General features: G+C 38.8%; 1 protein-coding gene across 1 annotated transcript in view; it reads right to left on the minus strand.

Annotated features, from left to right (window-relative positions):
* The window catches only part of LOC114255539 (tubulin gamma-2 chain), a 102700-nt gene that overhangs the window by 50331 nt on the left and 32486 nt on the right, over positions 1-19883 (minus strand). The window contains exons 3-4 of the mRNA XM_036294571.1: positions 12646-12792; positions 3432-3568 (exon numbers count right to left, since the gene is read on the minus strand). Of these exons, the coding sequence (XP_036150464.1) occupies positions 3432-3568; positions 12646-12792 (284 nt within the window). The remainder of the gene's footprint in view (positions 1-3431; positions 3569-12645; positions 12793-19883) is intronic.

The following is a 19883-nucleotide window of genomic DNA, read 5'->3' on the forward strand; positions in this document are numbered from 1 at the left end:
TTATGCCAATTCTTCTGTCATTATTGTCACCCTCGTGTCATTGTACCTTCTTTCAATCTTCCCTTCTTTTGGCTTCACAGTTCTTAATTCTTCTGGACTTTTAACATTATCGTGAGCTGTTTTCCAATCCATCCGTAAAAAGGGCGAAAACCTTTTACTTCTCTCTCCCTCTATGCACAGTATGGGTCACAATAAATAATGTCCCTTACTCCTTGATATTTCCTCTTGTCTCTTCTCTTTCCTACAACTTTACTCCATTCAATAATTTCACCAAGCGAATTTTCTTTCTTCCTTGCCTATGTTGTTTCTTATTCATTCTTTTTCTCCTCTGTTCCTAGTTATGTATTTCCAATTCCATTGCTTTTACAAACTTCAAACTTCAAAAATTTCCTCTCCTTTCTTTATTTCCTTTGTCTTGCTTCTGATTCAGAAAGCCCTTTAGTTTACTCTTCTTCTCCAATTGGTCCTCTCTCGTAACTCTTTCTTTTCACCTCTTTAAAATCCTTTACATTTATAATCTATATTGTTGCTTTCTGGATCGTCTTCTATAATATTCTTCCAGAAATGCTATTGCCTCGTTATCCAGGATCTTCATTCACCCTTTCCGCCTTTTTCTCTTGTATATGCGTTTTGCTTCTTCATCCTCTCCTATTCTTGATCTTCTTTCTGCAGTCTTTTCTCCTCCTCTTTTTTCTGCTTTTCAATCTCATTGCCTAGAGGCTGCGATCTGCGTCCACTCTTTTCTCTATTTTAAAATCCTCACTCTTATACAAACAGTCTCATTTACTAATATATATTCTGCCTGTCTTACATATCTGTAATATATCTCTTTTTTACTTATCTACGTACATTCTCGTCCTTTTTTTCTCGCCTGATTATCTCTCTAAAACTATGAACATAACCTATCTCTTGCTTACTTCTATATTCTCCAACCTCATTTATTTTTATTTTCCGTTTTCTTTAACTTACCTTTCTACCTTACCTTAATTCTCTCTTAATCGCATTTTCCAGCCCTTTTATGTCCCTCCTCTTTTTCTTTTCGCTCTTATCTATACATTTCCAGCGCTCGTCTATGCATCCTAACCTTCTTAGTCGCAATCTTTCTACCCGTCTTTTATCCTGTTTTCCTGCTTCTATCGCGTTTCCTTCAATTCTCCAGCAACTTTACTCTCTTCTCTTCCTTTCTCTCCTCTCCATTCCTTTCTATTTTTCCATCTCTAAATATCTACTTAATTCTATCCTATACATGCACTATCGCCGCCACACGACCATTCACTCTCACACCACCTAACCAACTCCTATATACTAAAGATAAAATACCGATTGTGGCGGAACTTCGCTCGTTCCGGTGTGTTCGTTCTCTTGTCGTTGGGATAGGTCTTTCGCCAGTAAACTAGGCCGTAGTTAGAAACAAAATTTATATTTTATCTTTAATATACACTATGTACATATATACAATATATTCTGTTTTCGTATATTCGAGTGGCCCTGACAAGGGCCGTTTGTGAAAAAGGCCTTAAGCCTCCACCGTATTGGCGGTTTGGTTATCGTAACCCGGTACGCTGGCTCCTCGTTGTTGTTGCAGTCGGTCTCGTTCTTGGACGGCGTAGCTGCAGTCTCCTTTTCAATCTCGACACGATGTCTTTTTGCCCGGGATGGTCTCTTCTTAGATAGTCTCCGTTGTTTGGCCTTCTTCCGTTTCGGTTTGCCGGCCCGACTACTGCGGTTGGTCTGCGTTCCGCACGTGGTGGTGGCTTCAAGGGCCGTCTGTGTCGCTCGATCTCTCCTGCAGCAGTCTGTGATGTCCGTCTGCGTGGCGATACTGCAGCTGTCCCTGGCGAGGTTCTCCAGTAGGTCCGGCAGCTGGTACCGTGGGGAGGTGTACCTCCAGATCCTCCGATCTCCTTCGGCCAGCAATACACGAGGTGGCCGCGTGTTCCGGACCGGTGATAATGTGAGCGCCCGGAGTCTCCACTGCAGCGTCTTGGCTTCCTCCAGAGTAGTTGCCATGGTATCTGAACTGGCGGTAAAGCGTAGTGCTTTCCGCTCTTAAAACGACTGTCTGCTTCAGAGCGCAAAGAGTGACTCTCCGGTTCACCGCTGCTCCTTATAAAGGCTGGTAACTGTCACTTTACTCCTGAGTAAGGAGGGCCTCTAGTAGTGAACGCGCGTAACGCGTTTTTGGAAAGTAGGGTCTCGAATTTCTTACTGTGCCTCTGTGGCAGCCTACTATCAAGGGGCGCGTGGTCCTGTTTCGCTAATAACGTATTGTGGTGGCGTACTGTCAGGAGCGTTTAGTCCTGACTCACCACACCGATGATTTAAAAAATTCGTGCCTCAAAGAGTTAATTTTTAATATTTTGAGCTAAAAATTTAGGATTATACTCTCGAGATGTTATTTTAATAAAAAATTAGTTCATATACAATCCTTTCAAAAAAGATATTTATTTTACATATTGCAGAATAACATTTTTTTACTGCAAAAATCAATGGATTGTCTTAGAAAAAAATCTATTTTTTATTAAACATTGGTCAACGCTCTTGTTACACCTGAATCACAGTGACCCAACGTATTCTTTCAATGACTATCGAAAGAGAGCGTCTCAAATGCGCACAGTAATAAACGGACACAGATCAAACAGACACAGTAACAAATGGATACAGTCCGAAACGGACTCAGGAACAAACACAGTGCGAAACGGACATAATAAGAAACGGACACTGCGAAATGGACACAGTAACAAACGGATACAGTGCGAAACAAACATAGTGCGAAACGGACACAGACCAAATGGACAGAGTAACAAAAGGCCTTACCACACGGGTTGCGGCTTTTCAAAGCACCTACCGATGGGGTGGATGCGGGAAGGGGGCAAAGCCCCCCTTTGCATCCCCACGTGTGTGTGTGTGTGTGTGTGTGTGTGTGTGTGTGTGTGTGTGTGTGTCCAAAGCATTCTCTGCATCACATAAGTTTGTGACTGTGTCCATTTGGTCTGTGTCCGTTTCACTCAACTTGCTGTGTCCGTTTATTACTGTGCGCATCTGGGACTCACGCTACTGAAAATACTGATACTTTCCTCCTTTGGGCAAGCGTATCTATCTGCAGTAGATATCTGAAATTGATTTTAGATGGCATCATAAGTTTACATTTCCAAACGCGCTGAAAAATATCTTATTAATAAGTCATAAGTCCGGATCATAGTGACCTGGTGTGACAGCCTAAGGTTAAAATCAATTTTTCTAAAAATTAATTTTACGGCATTATATGTTCTATAGTACTTATACACTATTACTTATACACAATATTAATAACTATACAATTTTCGTCTAGAACTTTTTTCTAGAATATTTTTTTTCAAGATATTCCATTACTTTTATTAAAATAAGGTACCCAGTTTATATAGACAATTCTTTAACAGATAAATATTTACCTTATTTCATCTTGATTTGGAAAAACGCTGTATGTCTCGATTAACTTCTTGGGAAATCTATCAGCAAGAGATTCCAACATAAAAGAACCCATGCCAGAACCAGTACCTCCTGCAATGGAATGGCACAAAACGAAACCCTACACAAATTCAATAGTTATTAAAAAACTTATATTTAAAAAAATATATTCTTATTACAGACATCAAACTAAAATCATATACTGTTCATTTGTTATAACAAAAACAAAAAGTTTCCAATTTGAATGTTTTAAATCATAAAAATTTTGTAATATTATTTCTGGATATTACAAACGTAGTTTTGATGTAATAATTTAGTCTACTAATTATAAAGCAATAAAAGTATCACTTTTTAGAAATAAAAATATAGTTCTTTACCCGGTATATATATATATATATATATATATATATATATATATTTATATATATATATATATACTGTGTCAGAAAATTTTTGATATAACGCTTGCATAGAAATAAAACGGACTAAACTGAGTAAAAAAAGTCGTCTATAATTTTGCGATTTTTGCGATTGTCGCAATAATTAACAAGATATTAATTTTAAAAAAAGCTGATTTGACAGGCCTACCAAATACCGGCAAGCGTGAGACAGGATAAAACCACCCAACAAGACGCACACCTGCCGCTAGGTATGCAGGAAATTATTGTTTACAAGTTCGGCGCAGCCGATTTGTTGTTTGTTTAAAACTATTTTCTGCGTACCTAACAACCGCGAACATGCGTCTCGCTGGGCGATCTTATCCTTAGATACTATTAAACCGCGTATCACCTAGAAAATTGTTGCCCAGTAAAGGGAAAGAGACAAGGCTGTAGTAACATATATACATCAAACTAGTGGCCGTTCGTGTTAACTTCAATTCTAATAGTTACACTGTAACATTTTATGTAAATTATCGATAAAACTTCGAAAAATGGTCTAAGGTCTTATCTCGCCGCGCGCTTGTCAATATAAGCCTTAAAAAAAATTGGCTTTTTTTATTAACAAATCATTAATTATTACAAAAATTACATAAGGGTAAAAGACTTTTCTACTCAGTTAAATCTGCGGTTTGTCAAAAATTTCCTGATATCCTTTACGCACGCACGCACGCACGCACGCACGCACGCACACATATATAAATATAAGGAAATAGTAAAACGATGTCACAATATTGGCTTAGAAATAATTGCTTCAGTTTGTGATCAAGGAAGTACAAATACCAAAACAATAAATACTTTAATTTTCAACTCAAAAAGAAATTTACAAATAGGAAATAAAAAAAAAGATGATATAATTATAGACGATATAAAAATAATACCCTTATATGATCTTCCACATTTATTAAAATCGATTCGTAACAATCTTTTAGTAAAAGATTGTAAATATATAAAAGATGGCAAAACAAATATCGTTAAACGACCTGATGTAATAGAAACTTATTATATTGATAAAAGCAGAGGCTGTGATGGTTTCTTAGAAAAATTAAAAGAGTCACATGTAATACCAGCTAAATTTAAAAAAATGAAAGTTTTTTACTGCACACCAATTTTTTTAAATACTTATGCAAAGGTAATAAAATTATATAGTGAAATTCAAAGTAAATATAAGACGTGGAAAATGGAACAAGACGGTATTTGTACAGCTAATTTTCTAAAAATGTTTAAGGATCTTTTTGATTCATTAAATGGTAGTATTAATATGCATAATTGAAGTATAAATAACGATACTATGACTTCTACCATACTGTATCTGAGAATTGTGAAGAAGAAGACATATGGAATTCTGCAATATTTTTGTAAAACATGTCTTTTATAAAAAGAAAACCACATGAGCAAAACCTAATGTTTAAAAAAATTTTATTCATATTTTACGTGATTTCAAATTATTAAGAAGTTATTTAAAACAATTAGGATTTGATAAATTTGCCACATGCGAACTTAATCAAGATTCTCTTGAAAACTTTTTTTTGTCAAATCCGACAACTAGAAAGAACTATTAATCCAACCTGTTCCAATTTTTCCACTTATTACAAATCTTTACTAACAAATTCTTGTACACAATCACTTGGAAGTAATTGCGAAGATACTCATTTGGAAAATTTAATTCATATTTTATCAATATCTCCTAATAGCACTAATAATATTTCTGAAAATAATATTTCTATTCCAAAAAAGGCTATACAAACATTATTAATTTGTGATAATAATAATAATAATATTACATTAGATTAAAAAACTGTTATTCCAAAGATTTTTTCTGTTAAAAACTGTGATATTTGTTGTATGATATTAAAAAAACAACCAAGAGACTGTGTTAGCATTTATACAAAAAGTAATTATTATAATAAATTATTTTATAAAAAAGTACTGTCATATTACAGGGATATTAAAAAATATAAATAATAATGTTTCTAAATATAATATAAGAATTATTAGATGTATTTTGTGAAGAGAAACACTTAGAAAACTATATAACAAATATAACAAATTTAATGTAATGAAAACTATATAACAAATATAATTTCGGAGGCTGACTTATATACTTTAATATATTTATCAATTTATATATTTATTTAACATATATTTATAAAAAATTGTAATAAAATTATTCGTTATACATTGCGGCGAACAACTGATTGGGAGGAGATCGCGGTGGTCGCGCTCTTCCTCTTACCTATTGTACTGCATGCCTAGAGGATTTATTATTTCTGCCTTAGCTTTTTATATGGGCGGTTGTGTACCCTGGGTATCATTTAAAAAGTATAATTATTTTGACAAATAAAAGTTGAAAAAACAATAGCTTAAGAAAAAGGAAAAAATAAATAAAGACACAATTAATCTTTTTTATTTTTCTATAAAATTGTAAAAAAGTTTTCTTTTTAAATATAAAATATATTATTAAAGTAAACAAAATTATTAAAATATTTTTATGATTCAGAGCGACACTCACCACATAATAATAATAATATTACATTAGATTAAAAAACTGTTAGTTTTTTAATCTAATGTAATATTATTATTATTATTATGTGGTATTGTTCTGTTTACATAGTATTGTTCTGTTACTAATCTTTCTATAGCGACTACCCGTCCGAACAAAATGTAAACATGTAGGGTCTAAGCAGCGATTTTTTGTAAAATTAATTAATATCGGCGTCGATATCAATTCGCAGATCTCATGGTGTCGGCATCGCCCACAGATCTTGTGAAATCTTAGATTAAGCGACAAAGACGCGGAGCCGCCAAAAACAGCCGTGGTTTGCCCTTGAAAGAAATACGAACACAAACAAATTTTCTCCGTGTTTCGTACACGGAGAAAATTTTATGGCAAAAATTACTATGACAAATAGCGCGAACCAAGGAAAGAATTATAAAAATGTTTATTACGTTTTTAATTAAATTACCATAGTATTTACACTATTTATTTTGGGAGTTAAGTGCCTATCGAGCGTGTCTCCAGGTGGCGGATAGGTGGATGCCCGGGTAAGGAGCTCTAGCTCGAGTTTAAATCCCCGCGTGCTAGAGCAAACCACTCGGGTAGTAGCGGTTATAACCCGTCCCCCGGCGGGCGTAAAATCCTGCCCAGGGGCAAGAAAAGCCCGTATCGTAGGCCAATTCCCCGAGCCAAGTTGGAAGCTATCGTGGCGAGAACTGCGTGGCACTGGGGAACCAGTCTTGAACGATGCCTCAGGGGAACCGGACAAAACCCCAGAGTATTTAGCTTTATCCACGGATGCGCGGCTTTGCGTAGACAGACTATATTTTCCATAGCTGCTGGTGAAAACTTTATGAATTCTATTACAAATATCTCTAAATTCACGTAAAACACCCCAATGGAGGCTTCGCTTGAGGATTCCGGAAAGGTAGCAGGAGTAGGGTCGGGTGCTGAACAGGCCCCTGGGGGCACGAGAAGCACCGAAACTGAGAAGAATGTTGCGGCAAAAATAGCGGGTCTTAGTAAAAAGAAACGCTCCAGAGCAGCGAAGAGAAAAAGAGCTCAGGCTCAGTCCGAGTCTCCGCCGGCCATTTCAGGCTATCCCCCGAACGCCGAATGGGGGGGAGGGGCTCAGGGAAATACCGATAACAAGCCCCAGAAGAGCCTTAACAAGACCTTGCAATCGGTGGAAGAGGCGAAAAAGAAACAGAGAGTTTAGGGGGACCCATGCTTATCCCGCGGCAGATCATGCAGATCCCGCGGAGGATGATCGTCGCGCAGGGGTACCTCGACGCGGTGCTAACTGTTGAGCAGTGTTCGCAGCTGAGGGGTGCGGTCTTTAAGGAGCCCAAGAGGATTTGGGAAGGAACCCTGCCCAGATTCGACGGCACCTCTCTGACGGCGGAAATCACGGTTGTCAGGTGCACGGATCCGAAGTTATTAAGATGGCTTAAAAGCCAAATCGGTGACACCGTACCGTGAGAAGGCGTCAGGCTCAGGGTGATGGAGAAGGCGCTGCAAAAGCAGTACAGAGCTGCAGTGTGGGTCTTGGGATCTCCCGCGGGCGCGGCCGCGGTTCTGGAGCTGTTGGTACGGCAGAATTCGGAGATCAGCACCTCAGGCTGGCACGTTCATGTCGAGAACGTAGAGGCTACCTGCAAGAGTAGGAGAACTTTGTTCTCAGGATTTCCCAGTCCAGCATCTTCAAACTTAACGCGCTGGACTTCAGAGCTTATCTTGGGACAGATCGCGTCACCTTTAAAGTAACCGGGATACCCCAAGATAAGATGGAAACTCCTGCATAAAAGAGGAGTCCGCGGCTAAAAGCGCCCTCGAGATAATCACAAAGTTAGTTCCCAGGACGCCTCCAAAATAGCCAAAGGTGGACACCTGGGATAGGTTTAATGAGTATTCCGGGCCTAGCACACGCAGGACGGAGGACTAGCCGCCGCTTCTGCACGCCCGAGTCCCACATAATCCTCGCGACGACAACTGTAAGAATATGCGTAAATGCATTCTCACCCCGTAAAAAAGGGGGGGAGGGGTGACAAAGTGCGGAAAGTTGTTTAGGTCTCCGCATAAAAAAAGACCCAACGCCTGTGTGGCTGTTAAGGGATTAGAAACCCAACTACTGCCAGATTTGTTCCAGGGACTTAGTAGCGGTTATAATCAAAGCCACTGGCGGGACCGGGACTAAAATGAGGGTGACGTCGGATTACTTTTCGCAATGAAGGATGACTCATTACCATTGGATCCGATAGTTTGCCTGGTGGAGTTCTGCCAAAAGAAGCGGCTTCATTTCATCCTGGGGTGCGATGCAAATGCGCACCACATGGTATGGAGATGCACGTACACTAACAAAAGAGGTAAGAGACTATTGGAGTTTCTAAGGTCTACTGACCTAGAAATTCTCAATAAGATATTGTTGGACTTAACCTTCTGTTCTAAACAGTTAGTGCGGGAGATGACCGGCTGGAGTCTTTGATAAACTCTCCTTGTCGAATTACAGACAGATCACTTTCAAATTGCCCGAGACACAAGCAAGAGTAATGACAGTGAAGGACCCAAGAAAGACGGACTGGGACTTATTTCGTGAAGACCTGGCTGTCAGTCTTAGGGTGTTTCTCAAAAGACACGGGACCTCGCAAGAGATCGAGCTGTGTGTCGAGTGCTTGCAAAAGACTCTCGTCGACAGTTTCAAAATCAACTGTCAGGAGAGAACGGTAAGAAATACCAGGAGACTCCTGATGGAGTCCAAGACTACAAGAGCTCAAAAGTGCGGCACGTTGTGCCTGGAACAGGGCCAGTAACACACTGGGATCATTAAAGGCCTCAAAAGGTCTACAAGGTTTTTGTGGCAAGGGCTAAGGAGAGCTGGAGAAGATTCTGTGAGTTGCTGGAGAGAATACCCAAAACCGCTAAGCTCGGCAGGATCAAGATCCGGCCAAAAATCAGGACGCGACTCTAGAGACCATTGACGGGACAATAGTGGCTGGGGAACGACGCCTGATTCACTTGTTGAAATCGAACTTTTCAGGCTTCCGCAAAGGCCCAGAAGAAGATATCCAGCAAAAAACCTCGAACCTATGTAGGACACAAGAGAATAATTGGTCTCTAGCGGCCGAAATTTTTTTTTACCAGATAAAGTCAAACGGACCGTAGGAGTTTTCAAGTCTTTCAAGTCGGTCGAGGGGCTGGAGCAGATCATCCGTCTGCTCACGCGAACGTTGAAGGCTTGTTTGGTTCTAGACTATACGCCCAGAGCTTGGAAACAAACGAGAGTCGTGTTCATCCTCAAGGCGGAAAGAACGGATTACAGAACGGATTATTATCTAATAGACTATTTTCGATTTCAGACTCTATCCAGCATATTTCCTCACTTCCAGATATTTAACCGATACAGTTGGAACTTGTCTCTCCATGGACCAGCCCTTCCATTGGGCTTACCTTGTACCTGCGAGTGAATACCACAAGCCCAGTTGAAGATATATACTTATTGTTAGAGGCTGCTATATGCATCTGTCGTGTGATGGCCGAGGGTGCTAAAGAAAGCCGCTAGATCACCGCTGAAGCATGTCAGGGCTTTGGTTTTAAGAGCTCTAGTAGCCATGTAGATCATGGCGGTGGCGGCGATGGAGATGCTGCTTAGCGTTGAACCTCTTAATCGGGTGGTGATGGTTGCTGCGGCGGCGGCGGCGGTCTATCACTTGAGGTGTGAATCAAGGTGGAAGGCAGAAACCTTGGACACAAGATTTTCCAAAGGAATCCTGCCAGGCTCCATTTTTGCAATGGGGCAGGACAGGAAGCCAGTGACTCGTACCTTTGAAGGGAAATACAGGTTAAGCTTCCCAGGGCGCTGGAAGTGAGACACGGCTCTAAGGAACCGGTCCCCCGCTGAGCAAAGACGTCTGATTCACAGATGGTTTCAAAATAAGCACGGACTTCGGAGCTAGCCTTTACTGCCAGCACGATGGGGCAAGTATCATCGTTCCGCTTGGCGAATATGCTACAATTTTCCAGGCGGAAATGGTAGCTATTACAAGATATGCCTAGAACCTATTAGAGTCTGGTAGAGCAGGAAGGCGCATCAGAATCTACTCGGACAGTCAAGCAGCGCTTAAAGCGCTGAAGAGTCCAAGTGTATACTGGACGAGTTGACGAAGAACAATAATGTTGGCTTAGTATGGGTTCCCGGATACTCGGGAGTCAGAGGCAACGAAATGGTCGACCTACTTGCCAAGAAAACAGCAGAAATAAAGTTGCTGGGACCACAGCCAGTTGGAATCTTTCTGTCTGGGCAGGAGAATCAGGAGCTGACTCCGGGATCAGCACCTTAAGTACTGGAAAAAGGAAACGGAGGTCAAATACAGACCAGAGCCTTGTTAGGAGTGTCCCAGCGGAGGTCTGGCTGGAAGCATAAGATCTCTAAGCAGAAAGGCCAGGCTTGCGACGCAATTGTTTACGGGTCATGATGACCTTAACTACCACCTGTAAAAGTTAGGCTGTAGCGATACACCCAATTGCAGGTTGTATGGTGAAGTAGAGAAAATTAGCCTTCACATCCTTGAGTGCTGTCCAGTATTAACCAAGGACACGCCTGCTGGGATCTGCTTCGCTTTTAGAAAGAAGCGGAGCCCCATTAAGAGCAGCCGATAGCGGGGAGGACAGAGATGGGCCTCGCGTGAGAACCACTCCCTGATTCATTATTATTATTATTATACTGTTTGGTATAATTCTCTGAAATTTCTTCTTATGGTCCATAGCTACTATCATATAGTAATGTTTACTACAAAATGTTCTTCGATAACCAAAATGCATACACAAACGTCATATTGGGATATAAACATGCTCCATTTTTACTTTATGTTTATATTGCTCAGAAACTAATAACGTACCGACGCCAGTTAGTGTCTCTCTCAATTCTTAAGACTTTAAATTGAACTATAGTCGATATCCCGAGTCAATCCCATCATCTGCTAAATTAAGTGATAAAATGATATTCGCGTTGGGCAACAAAACTACTCCGGTATGGCATTCCAGTATAGCAGGGTTTTAAAAAACTGTACTAAATTCTTGGTTTCCTCCAGGTTTCCCTCCAGGAAAACAAATAAAACCTATTTCACGTTTATCACACATAAGTACAACCCAAAAAATGCATCTAAAATCGTTCAGAACTTTGGAAAAAACTTTGAGCCAGCTAAATAAAGTATTGAAATAATATCATTTTTAAAATGTATTAAATCGAAATTCTTCCCAAATTCTTATGGCTTTGGATAATCTGTGATGACAAATAATAGATGTTTATGATCAGTTTTAATGTTTAGACCTTATCATGTTCCATATAGAAAACGTAATTAAGATGAAATGGTAAAAACAATTAAAGAAACTCTCTTAAAACGTAGTTTTTCGACATTGTTTCCATAGTTGAGACGACATTTATGTGATCAAGTATCATATCTGTAGAAAAAATATGTGGAAGAAAGAAGAAGAAAAAAAAGAGTTAAATAATAAAAAATTTATAACATACAGATACACTGGTCGTTTTACATTTTTTTCACATTAGATTATCTCTCGCAATGTGCATAACTATAATATACTAATGATGCATCTCGTTCCAGATTCCAAAACGCATTCCTGTATGGGGAAGAGCACAGGGAAGAGGAGAAGAATCGTTCCAAACTAAAAAGTGATCCCATTTCAACAACTTATTTAATTTGCACACAGTTTTCTTCGGGATAATGAACGATCTTAAATATATTTTGGGTTGTACGTAATGTAAGGAAAACTTATACAATAGTTTTGTCTATTTCTACAAGAGGACAAATAACAGCTTTTTTAAACATTTGTCTTTGACATAAAATAACACATAAGACTTTCAATTTAATACACTTTTAAAATATGATAATTACCATTATTTTTTCTAGATAGTTAATTAATAATTATAATATAAATGTGAACGAGATTTCTGTCTGTTGTAAAGAGAAGAAAGTCTTTCTCTTATATGTATAATAGTAACTGTAGCTAGCATTCGTTGTATATCTTGAAAATTTCACAAATATGTTACAAATTACAGTACCAGGATGTACAATTACAATATAGCACGGACGCAAAAATTAAGTTAACATATCATTTTTCCTCTATGACGTCACAAATTCAGTATAATTATGAGAAACCAAAAGCATTAAAAATAACAATTTTGGAGTTATGTTATTACTGTAACAAATGAGCAATATTACTAAAAATAAAATGTAAGAATGTAGTTACTTCTAAGCTGTCACTACCGTCTGCTTCTCTGTCCAAAATATCAAAAATTTCTTCCTGCAATTTTTCACCTTGATGATATCCGGATGCCCAATTATTTCCAGCACCACCGCCGTGTTTTGATAAATAGATATTTTCAGGATTGTACAGCTTGTAACAAAAAAAAATTATTATTAATCTCTATATCAAACGGTACAAATGAAGATAGAGCATTTAACCCATTGTTGTCACATCTCCATCATTTAATACAATTGTCACTGGATCCAGCTTGTATGAAATTCATTTGTACGTAGTTTAAAAAGTATTAGAGATATAATACACTGGCGCAAAAAAAAACGAGACAAAAATTTTGACCGATTTTTAGGCAATCTTCAAAGTAATGCAACTTTGCGAAAAATCATCCAAATTACACGTACTTTTTTTTTAAATTAAAGGGCAAAGACTCTACTTTGAGAAAGACCCTAAGCGAAAGTTTGATTTGTTAAGTGCGAACCTTTTGTATTGCATGAAAACCAAACATGTTTTTTTTTAATTGAAAATAGTAAAAATTTGTTATCATTTTTCACAAGTTTCTCGTTAAAATCTGGCTAATATTAATCCAGATTCTTAAAGTTCATTCTTTTCTAAGCAATTTAAAAAAAAACATGTCGATACGATGTTTTTTGTTGATTGCACACGAGTTTGAAATGTGCAATATCATATTGATACTCAAAATTCATGATATTAAAAAAATACCGTATTTATTCGCTAAAATGCCCTAAAATGCAGTGCAAATTTCAAACTCGTGTGCAATCAACAAAAAACATTGTATCGACATGTTTTTTTTTAAATTGCTTAGAAAAGAATGAACTTTAAGAATCTGGATTAATATTGGCCAGATTTTAACGAGAAACTTGTGAAAAATGATAACAAATTTTTACTATTTTCAATTAAAAAAAAACATGTTTGGTTTTCATGCAATACAAAAGGTTCGAACTTAACAAATCAAACTTTCGCCTAGGGTCTTTCTCAAAGTAGAGTCTTTGCCCTTTAATTTAAAAAAAAGTACGTGTAATTTGGATGATTTTTCGCAAAGTTGCATTACTTTGAAGATTGCCTAAAAATCGGTCAAAATTTTTGTCTCGTTTTTTTGCGCCAGTGTATTAAAACAAAAAAATTTAGCAATATATTTTAAGGTTTAGAGCAGTGCTCGGAATTAGTTGCACATTTCGCCTCGATTCCTGAGGCACCGCCTGCTATGCCCCCACTACCGCTGTAGGCTCGACGGCCGAGCCGCCGAACGCGCGCGTGGCCTTGTGTCTCAGGAGCGTTCTACGATAGATATGCCTGGTCCATTCGTGTGATTAAAAAATTTTCTTGCGCTGTGAATAATTTTTTTATTTTTACAGACAATTAAAGTTATTAATATTATTTTTACGTTTATAAACATATTTGTATATACATATAATGAGCATAATATAACACAATGTAATAATTGCAATTTTGTCAATAGCTTTCCACATCACCCAGGAGGAAAAATATTATTAATAACTTTAATTGTCTGTAAAAATAAAAAAATTATTTACAGCGCAAGAGAATTTTTTAATCACGCGAATGGACCAGGCATATCTATCGTAGAACGCTCCTGAGACACAAGGCCACGCGCGCGATCGGCGGCTCGGCCGTCGAGCCTACAGCGGTAGTGGGAGCATAGCAGGCGGTGCCTCAGGAATCGAGGCGAAATGTGCAACTAATTCCGAGCACTGGTTTAGAGAATGTATTCCAATTATTTATATAGTAAATTTAAATAATAAAAAAATGCTAAAAATAAAAATTTAGAAAGAAGTAGAGTCTACAAGGGCCAAAAATGGCCATATAGGTAACCGATTACATTTTATATGTGTATGAAAGAGTGTTAAATATACATATTTTTACAATTATTGTCTCAAAAAAAGTTTGCGTTTATTATGAAAATCGAAAATGTTTCAAATAATTTCGCATATACATACGCAATGTTCATGTAAGGATCAATTTTATCTACCATAATTTTTGTAGTTAATGTAACGGTGCACCCAAAATTGCACCGTACAGCGTCGAAAAATCGACGCGTCGTCCACCGGGACAACAGAGTGCCTCGCGCCCAATCTAAGCGACCACCCGATATAATACGATCGCTCGTCTAAGCGAGCGCAAGTACGGACCGCACGTCAGCCAACAGGCCGCATACGCGCACTATTGCACACCAGACATCGCGCCAAGCACCAACGACGAAAAACGCCGAACCGAGATCGCAAATACCCGGTGTTAAGACAATGCCCATTCGTTAAATAATTCAAAGGTCTCTCCCGCTCTATCCTCCCTCCACTCGAATCAACACCGGCCGCCGCTCGAGACGGGTATAAAAGGAGGACGAGCGCGGAAGAGAGCACTTTTTTCCGCCAGCCCGCATCGAATGAAATCTCGACACCCGCCTGGCTTCCTCGACTCGAAAACGACTGACAAGCAAGGGTCTGAGAATTTTCGGCCTCGGTCAAAAACTTTTCGATCGCCAGTCTCCGAGTCACTTCCTGTGCGAATCCGCCTGCAATACGCGGCTACAGAGAAGATTCTCCACTTCGGCCTGGGCCTACCGGCTAACCATACGCACGCAGATTCACGGACGCTCCTCCTCTCACGGACGCAGTGACAGAGATGTGGGAAACTTCCAGCTTCGGCCCGGGAGATATCGGCTCCTGCGATCCAAACTCTCTCCGAGTCCTTGGTTTCAACAGCCATAGGGATACAGATTTTTTCCATCTCGATCGGGTACATCAACTAGCCGTCACTCTTTTTCCAAAATTAAAGCTAAAGCCACCGCTCAAGTCTCACCGCGCGCGCCGAGATCTCCCTCTCTGCGCTCATGCCGGACTTACCGCGCACCGCAGCTCTCAGGCGTCACGCTCCGGCAGCGGGTCTATTTAGCTGACGCAGAATCGACCTTTTAAAACACCGCACAAATAAACACGTTTGCGCCGACACGCGCGCCTTGGCATTTAAACCATACCGTCTTCAATATCTTGTAATTATACATTATAACATACTACAGCCAGTGAAAAAAAAATCATTTATTATAATATAAGATCGTGCTTCCGGATTTTGTCTCACTCCCTGGCTCCCGACTGAAGCGTATCCGTGTTGGCCTGGAGGGGAAAAACGGATCGTTACAGTTTGTTCTTAAAAACATTTAGATTAAATTGAAACTAAACTTAGACTGAATTGAAATAAAAACATGCAATATTTAATAAAATAATTCAAGAAATTTAGCAAAAGAAAAGTTTTGCTGTGTTTTTGAAAGAAAATTGTTCTGTGTTTTCAAAAAATATTGTAACTGAAAATTGTAATATTTATAAAAATGTAATAAATGTGAAAGATTCTCCCCCTATTAAGCAGGTACCTCGTCGTATTCCATTTTAAATGAGAGAGGAAGTAAATAAGACTTTGAAAAAAATGTTAAAACAAGAAGTAATTGAGAAATCCCAGTCCCTGAGTCTCTCCAGTGGTTTTAGTCAGGAAAAAAGATGGGACTATCAGATTTTGCGTAGATTATCGGAAATTTAATGACGTCACGATTAAAGCTTCTTATCCTCTTCCTAGAATAGATGACATTCTCGGCTAGTTGTCAGGTAATTCTTAGTTTACTACGTTAGATCAGAGCGGTTACTAGCAGATTTGAATTTGTGTGATAAAGAAAAAACTGCTTTTTCCGTCGGGAATGGTCTTTGGCAATTCACTGTTATGCCTTTTGGATTGTGTAACGCTCCTGCGACTTTCAACCGAGTGATAAAAAGAATTTTAAAAGGTTTACTTTTTAAAATTTGATTAGTTTATTTAGATGATGTAATTATTCAGGAAAAGAATTTTTCAAAAATATTGATAATATAAGAAAGATTTTCAGACATTAAAAGCATCTGATTTAAAGATAAATCCCCCAAAAATGTGGTTTCTTTGCAAAGGAGATTAAATATTTGGGTCATGTTATTTCAGCGGAGGGCGTTACCACAGATCCGGAACAAATTTCGGCTGCGAAGGATTGATCAATTCCACATAATAAAAAACAATTACAAAGTTTCTTAGGCTTTTGTTTTTATTATCACAAATTTGTCAAAAATTTTTTTCTTTAGCCAAGCCACATTATGTTTTAACTGAAAATGAAGCTAAATTTATTTGGAATAAGAAATGTCAAAAAAATTTTGAAATATTGAAACAGATATTATCCTCTTCTCCAGTTCTTGCTTTTCCAAAGAAAGAAAAAGAGTTTATTTTGGATACGGATGCTTCAAATATTGGAATTGGCGCGGTCCTCTCACAGGAGCAAAGCTGGATAGAAAAAATATTAGGTGTACAACTTTGCTTCCGTTGTTTTTTTTTCGAAATTCGAGGCTTTATTGTGAAAAACTGGTTATACATTTACGATTCAAAGTATTGTCCATCACTGGCCACTACTTTCTCCCATCTTTCTGGCAGCATACGAATCTTGCGTCAAAAAAACTGGTTATCTTTTAAGACAATCCACGAATCGATCCAATTTTTCACTTCTTCATAAGAACGGAAGTGCTGGTCAGCCAGTCCGTGTGTCATTGATCGAAACAATTGATAGTCAGAGGGAGCAATGTCCGGAGAATACGGCGGGTGGGATAAGACTTCCCATTTCAACGTTTCCAAGTATGTTTTGACGGGCTTTGCGACATGGAGTCGAGCATTGTCATGCTGCAAAATCACTTTATCGTGTCTATCGTTGTATTGTACAACCGTTTGTCTTTCAATGCTCGGCTCAAACGCATCAATTGCTTTCGATACCAATCGCCTGTGATTGTTTCAGTCAGTTTTAGTAGTTCATAATACACTACGCCGAATTGGTCTCACCAAATACAGAGCATAACTTTGGAGCCGTGAATATTCGGTTCGACCATCGACGTGGAAGCATGGCTGGAAAGTCCTTATAATTTTCTGCGCTTGGGGTTATCGTAATAAACCCATTTTTCGTCCCCAGTCACAATACAATACAGAAATCCCTTCTGTCTTTGCCTTGCAAGCTGTTCACAAGCAAACAAACGCCGTTCAACATCTCTCGGCTTCAACTCGTACGGTATCCAATTTCCTTGCTTCTGAATCATTCCCATGACTTTCAGGCGTTTTAAAATGGCTTGTTGAGTCACTTCTAATGATCCTGCCAATTCTTCTTGCGCTTGACACGAGTCTTAATCAAATAATGCCTCCAATTCTGCATCTTCGAAAACCTTCTCTTTTCCACCGCCATGCTGGTCGTCAAAATCATCGTTCTTGAAGCGTTGAAACCACTCTCGGTACGTTCTTTCGCTAATAGCAGCCTCACCATACGTATTTGAGAGCATTCGATAAGTCTCAGCTGCAGATTCTTCATATTAAAGCAAAAAATTAAAACCTCCCTCAAATGACGAGAATTTGGCTCGTAAGCTGACATTTTCAATCGAGAATAACTTTATGATGCAGACACAAATCAACTAATATTTCAATGGCATTATGTTTACAAATGCCTAAGCTTATTGTATGATGTCTACGATCTATTTATTTCGACCATCACTTACTGTTATCTATTGAAAAACGGCGGAAGCAAAGTTGTACACCTAATAATTATTATAGTCGTGTTTTGAGCAAAACAGAAAAAAATTATTGCGTAACGCGTCGTGAGCTTATGAGTATTGTCAAAGCTTTAAAATCATTTCGCCATTATTTACTGTGACGAAAGTTTTTAATTCGTACTGATCATGTTTCTCTCAAATGGCTGATGATCCTATAGAGATTTAGAAGGACAATTAGCTCGTTGGTTGGAGAGACTACAGTAATTTGATTTTGTGGTCTCTCATTGGAAAGGAAGTCTTCATAGAAATGCGGACAGCTTATCTAGGCGTGAATGTGAATCCGAAAATTGTGTATATTGTGAAAAAATTATGAAGAAATTTCAGGAAAAGTCTTTGAATTTCGTAGCTCAAATTGTTCTTGCAAGAGAAACTTTAAAGGTTTGGCAAGCCGATCAAAAAGCCGACTTTAGCCTTTCAATAATTTTTTCAAGACAATTGGAAAGCATCGGAGTTACCTCCTGAGGATGCTTTCTGTTCGTCTATATTACTCTTATTGGGACTCTGATTATTTTTAGGAAATTCTCCAAAATTAATGTTGCAATCAGGGAGTCAATATATCAAGAATTTGAAGGAAAAATTAAAGGAAATTTGGAAGAGTGCGAGGAGTCGAATAGAAATAAGATCTTCACGAGTAAAGTCTTAACATGATTTAAAAGACAAATTTAATCTTTTTGAGAAGGGGGAGAAGGTCTGGTTGTTTAAGCCTCAAAGAAAACCTCAAAAAGCTCCTAAATTGCAGAGTAATTGGGAAGGTCCTTATTTAATTTTTGAAGAAGTTGAATGAGGTAGTTTATCGCATTTGTAAATCGTCGAAGCTCAAAAAGAAAATCGTTCATGCGGATAGGCTAGCTTCTTTTACGGAAAGACATTTCGGTTAGATAGAAAGACGGAGCCCGTAAAGGAAAAACAAATAATTTTTAACTTTTCTTTAAAAAGAATTACTGTTCGTTGGTTTAAATTTCAGACTTCGTTGCTGCGAATTTAAAGATGTTCGAGCTGAAAACGGAGAGATCTAAGGTGGAGAGAAAAGGGAAAAAAGAAGAATTTTGTCTTCTGAAGAGAAAGTTCCTTTTGCAGAAGACCGTCTCGCTCACGGTTTTTGAACGAGGTTTTCTCGTAAGACATTGGGCGAATGCCGAGACGGAGACTTGGGAGTCCTAAAAGGGATCTTCGGAGTTATCTCCCCCCCCCCATTGTCCGAAGAAAGAAGGGCGCAAGATTCTTGGGAAGAGTGAAGCGTCGAAAGAAAAAGAAAGACGGACGAAGCTCTTCGCAAAAAGAAGCTGTGTTCTCTTCATTTCTCTGGGAGCTGGCCACTTCCGGGAGAAGGAAAGACGAGAAAAGCAGCAGGCGGAGACAGAACGGCGTCGCTCGGTAACTTGAAGCTCCGACTCGGGATAAAGCAGGAATACGTCAAGGAGTCGAACTCACGAAGTTTTCCACGGAATAGTCTCCCCTGAATTGTCGGGACGACAATTCTGAAGAAGGGGAGCAGTGTTGCGAGCGCGAGTTTCGCGCTAGTTGTGGGCGCGAGCTTAATGCGAAAATCAATATTATCGATCGCCTCGGTCAGCTGAGTTAAACGGCAACGGCGTTGCTTAGTAA

The sequence above is a fragment of the Monomorium pharaonis genome, chromosome 1, assembly GCF_013373865.1.
Source record: "Monomorium pharaonis isolate MP-MQ-018 chromosome 1, ASM1337386v2, whole genome shotgun sequence".
Lineage (NCBI taxonomy): Eukaryota > Metazoa > Arthropoda > Insecta > Hymenoptera > Formicidae > Monomorium > Monomorium pharaonis.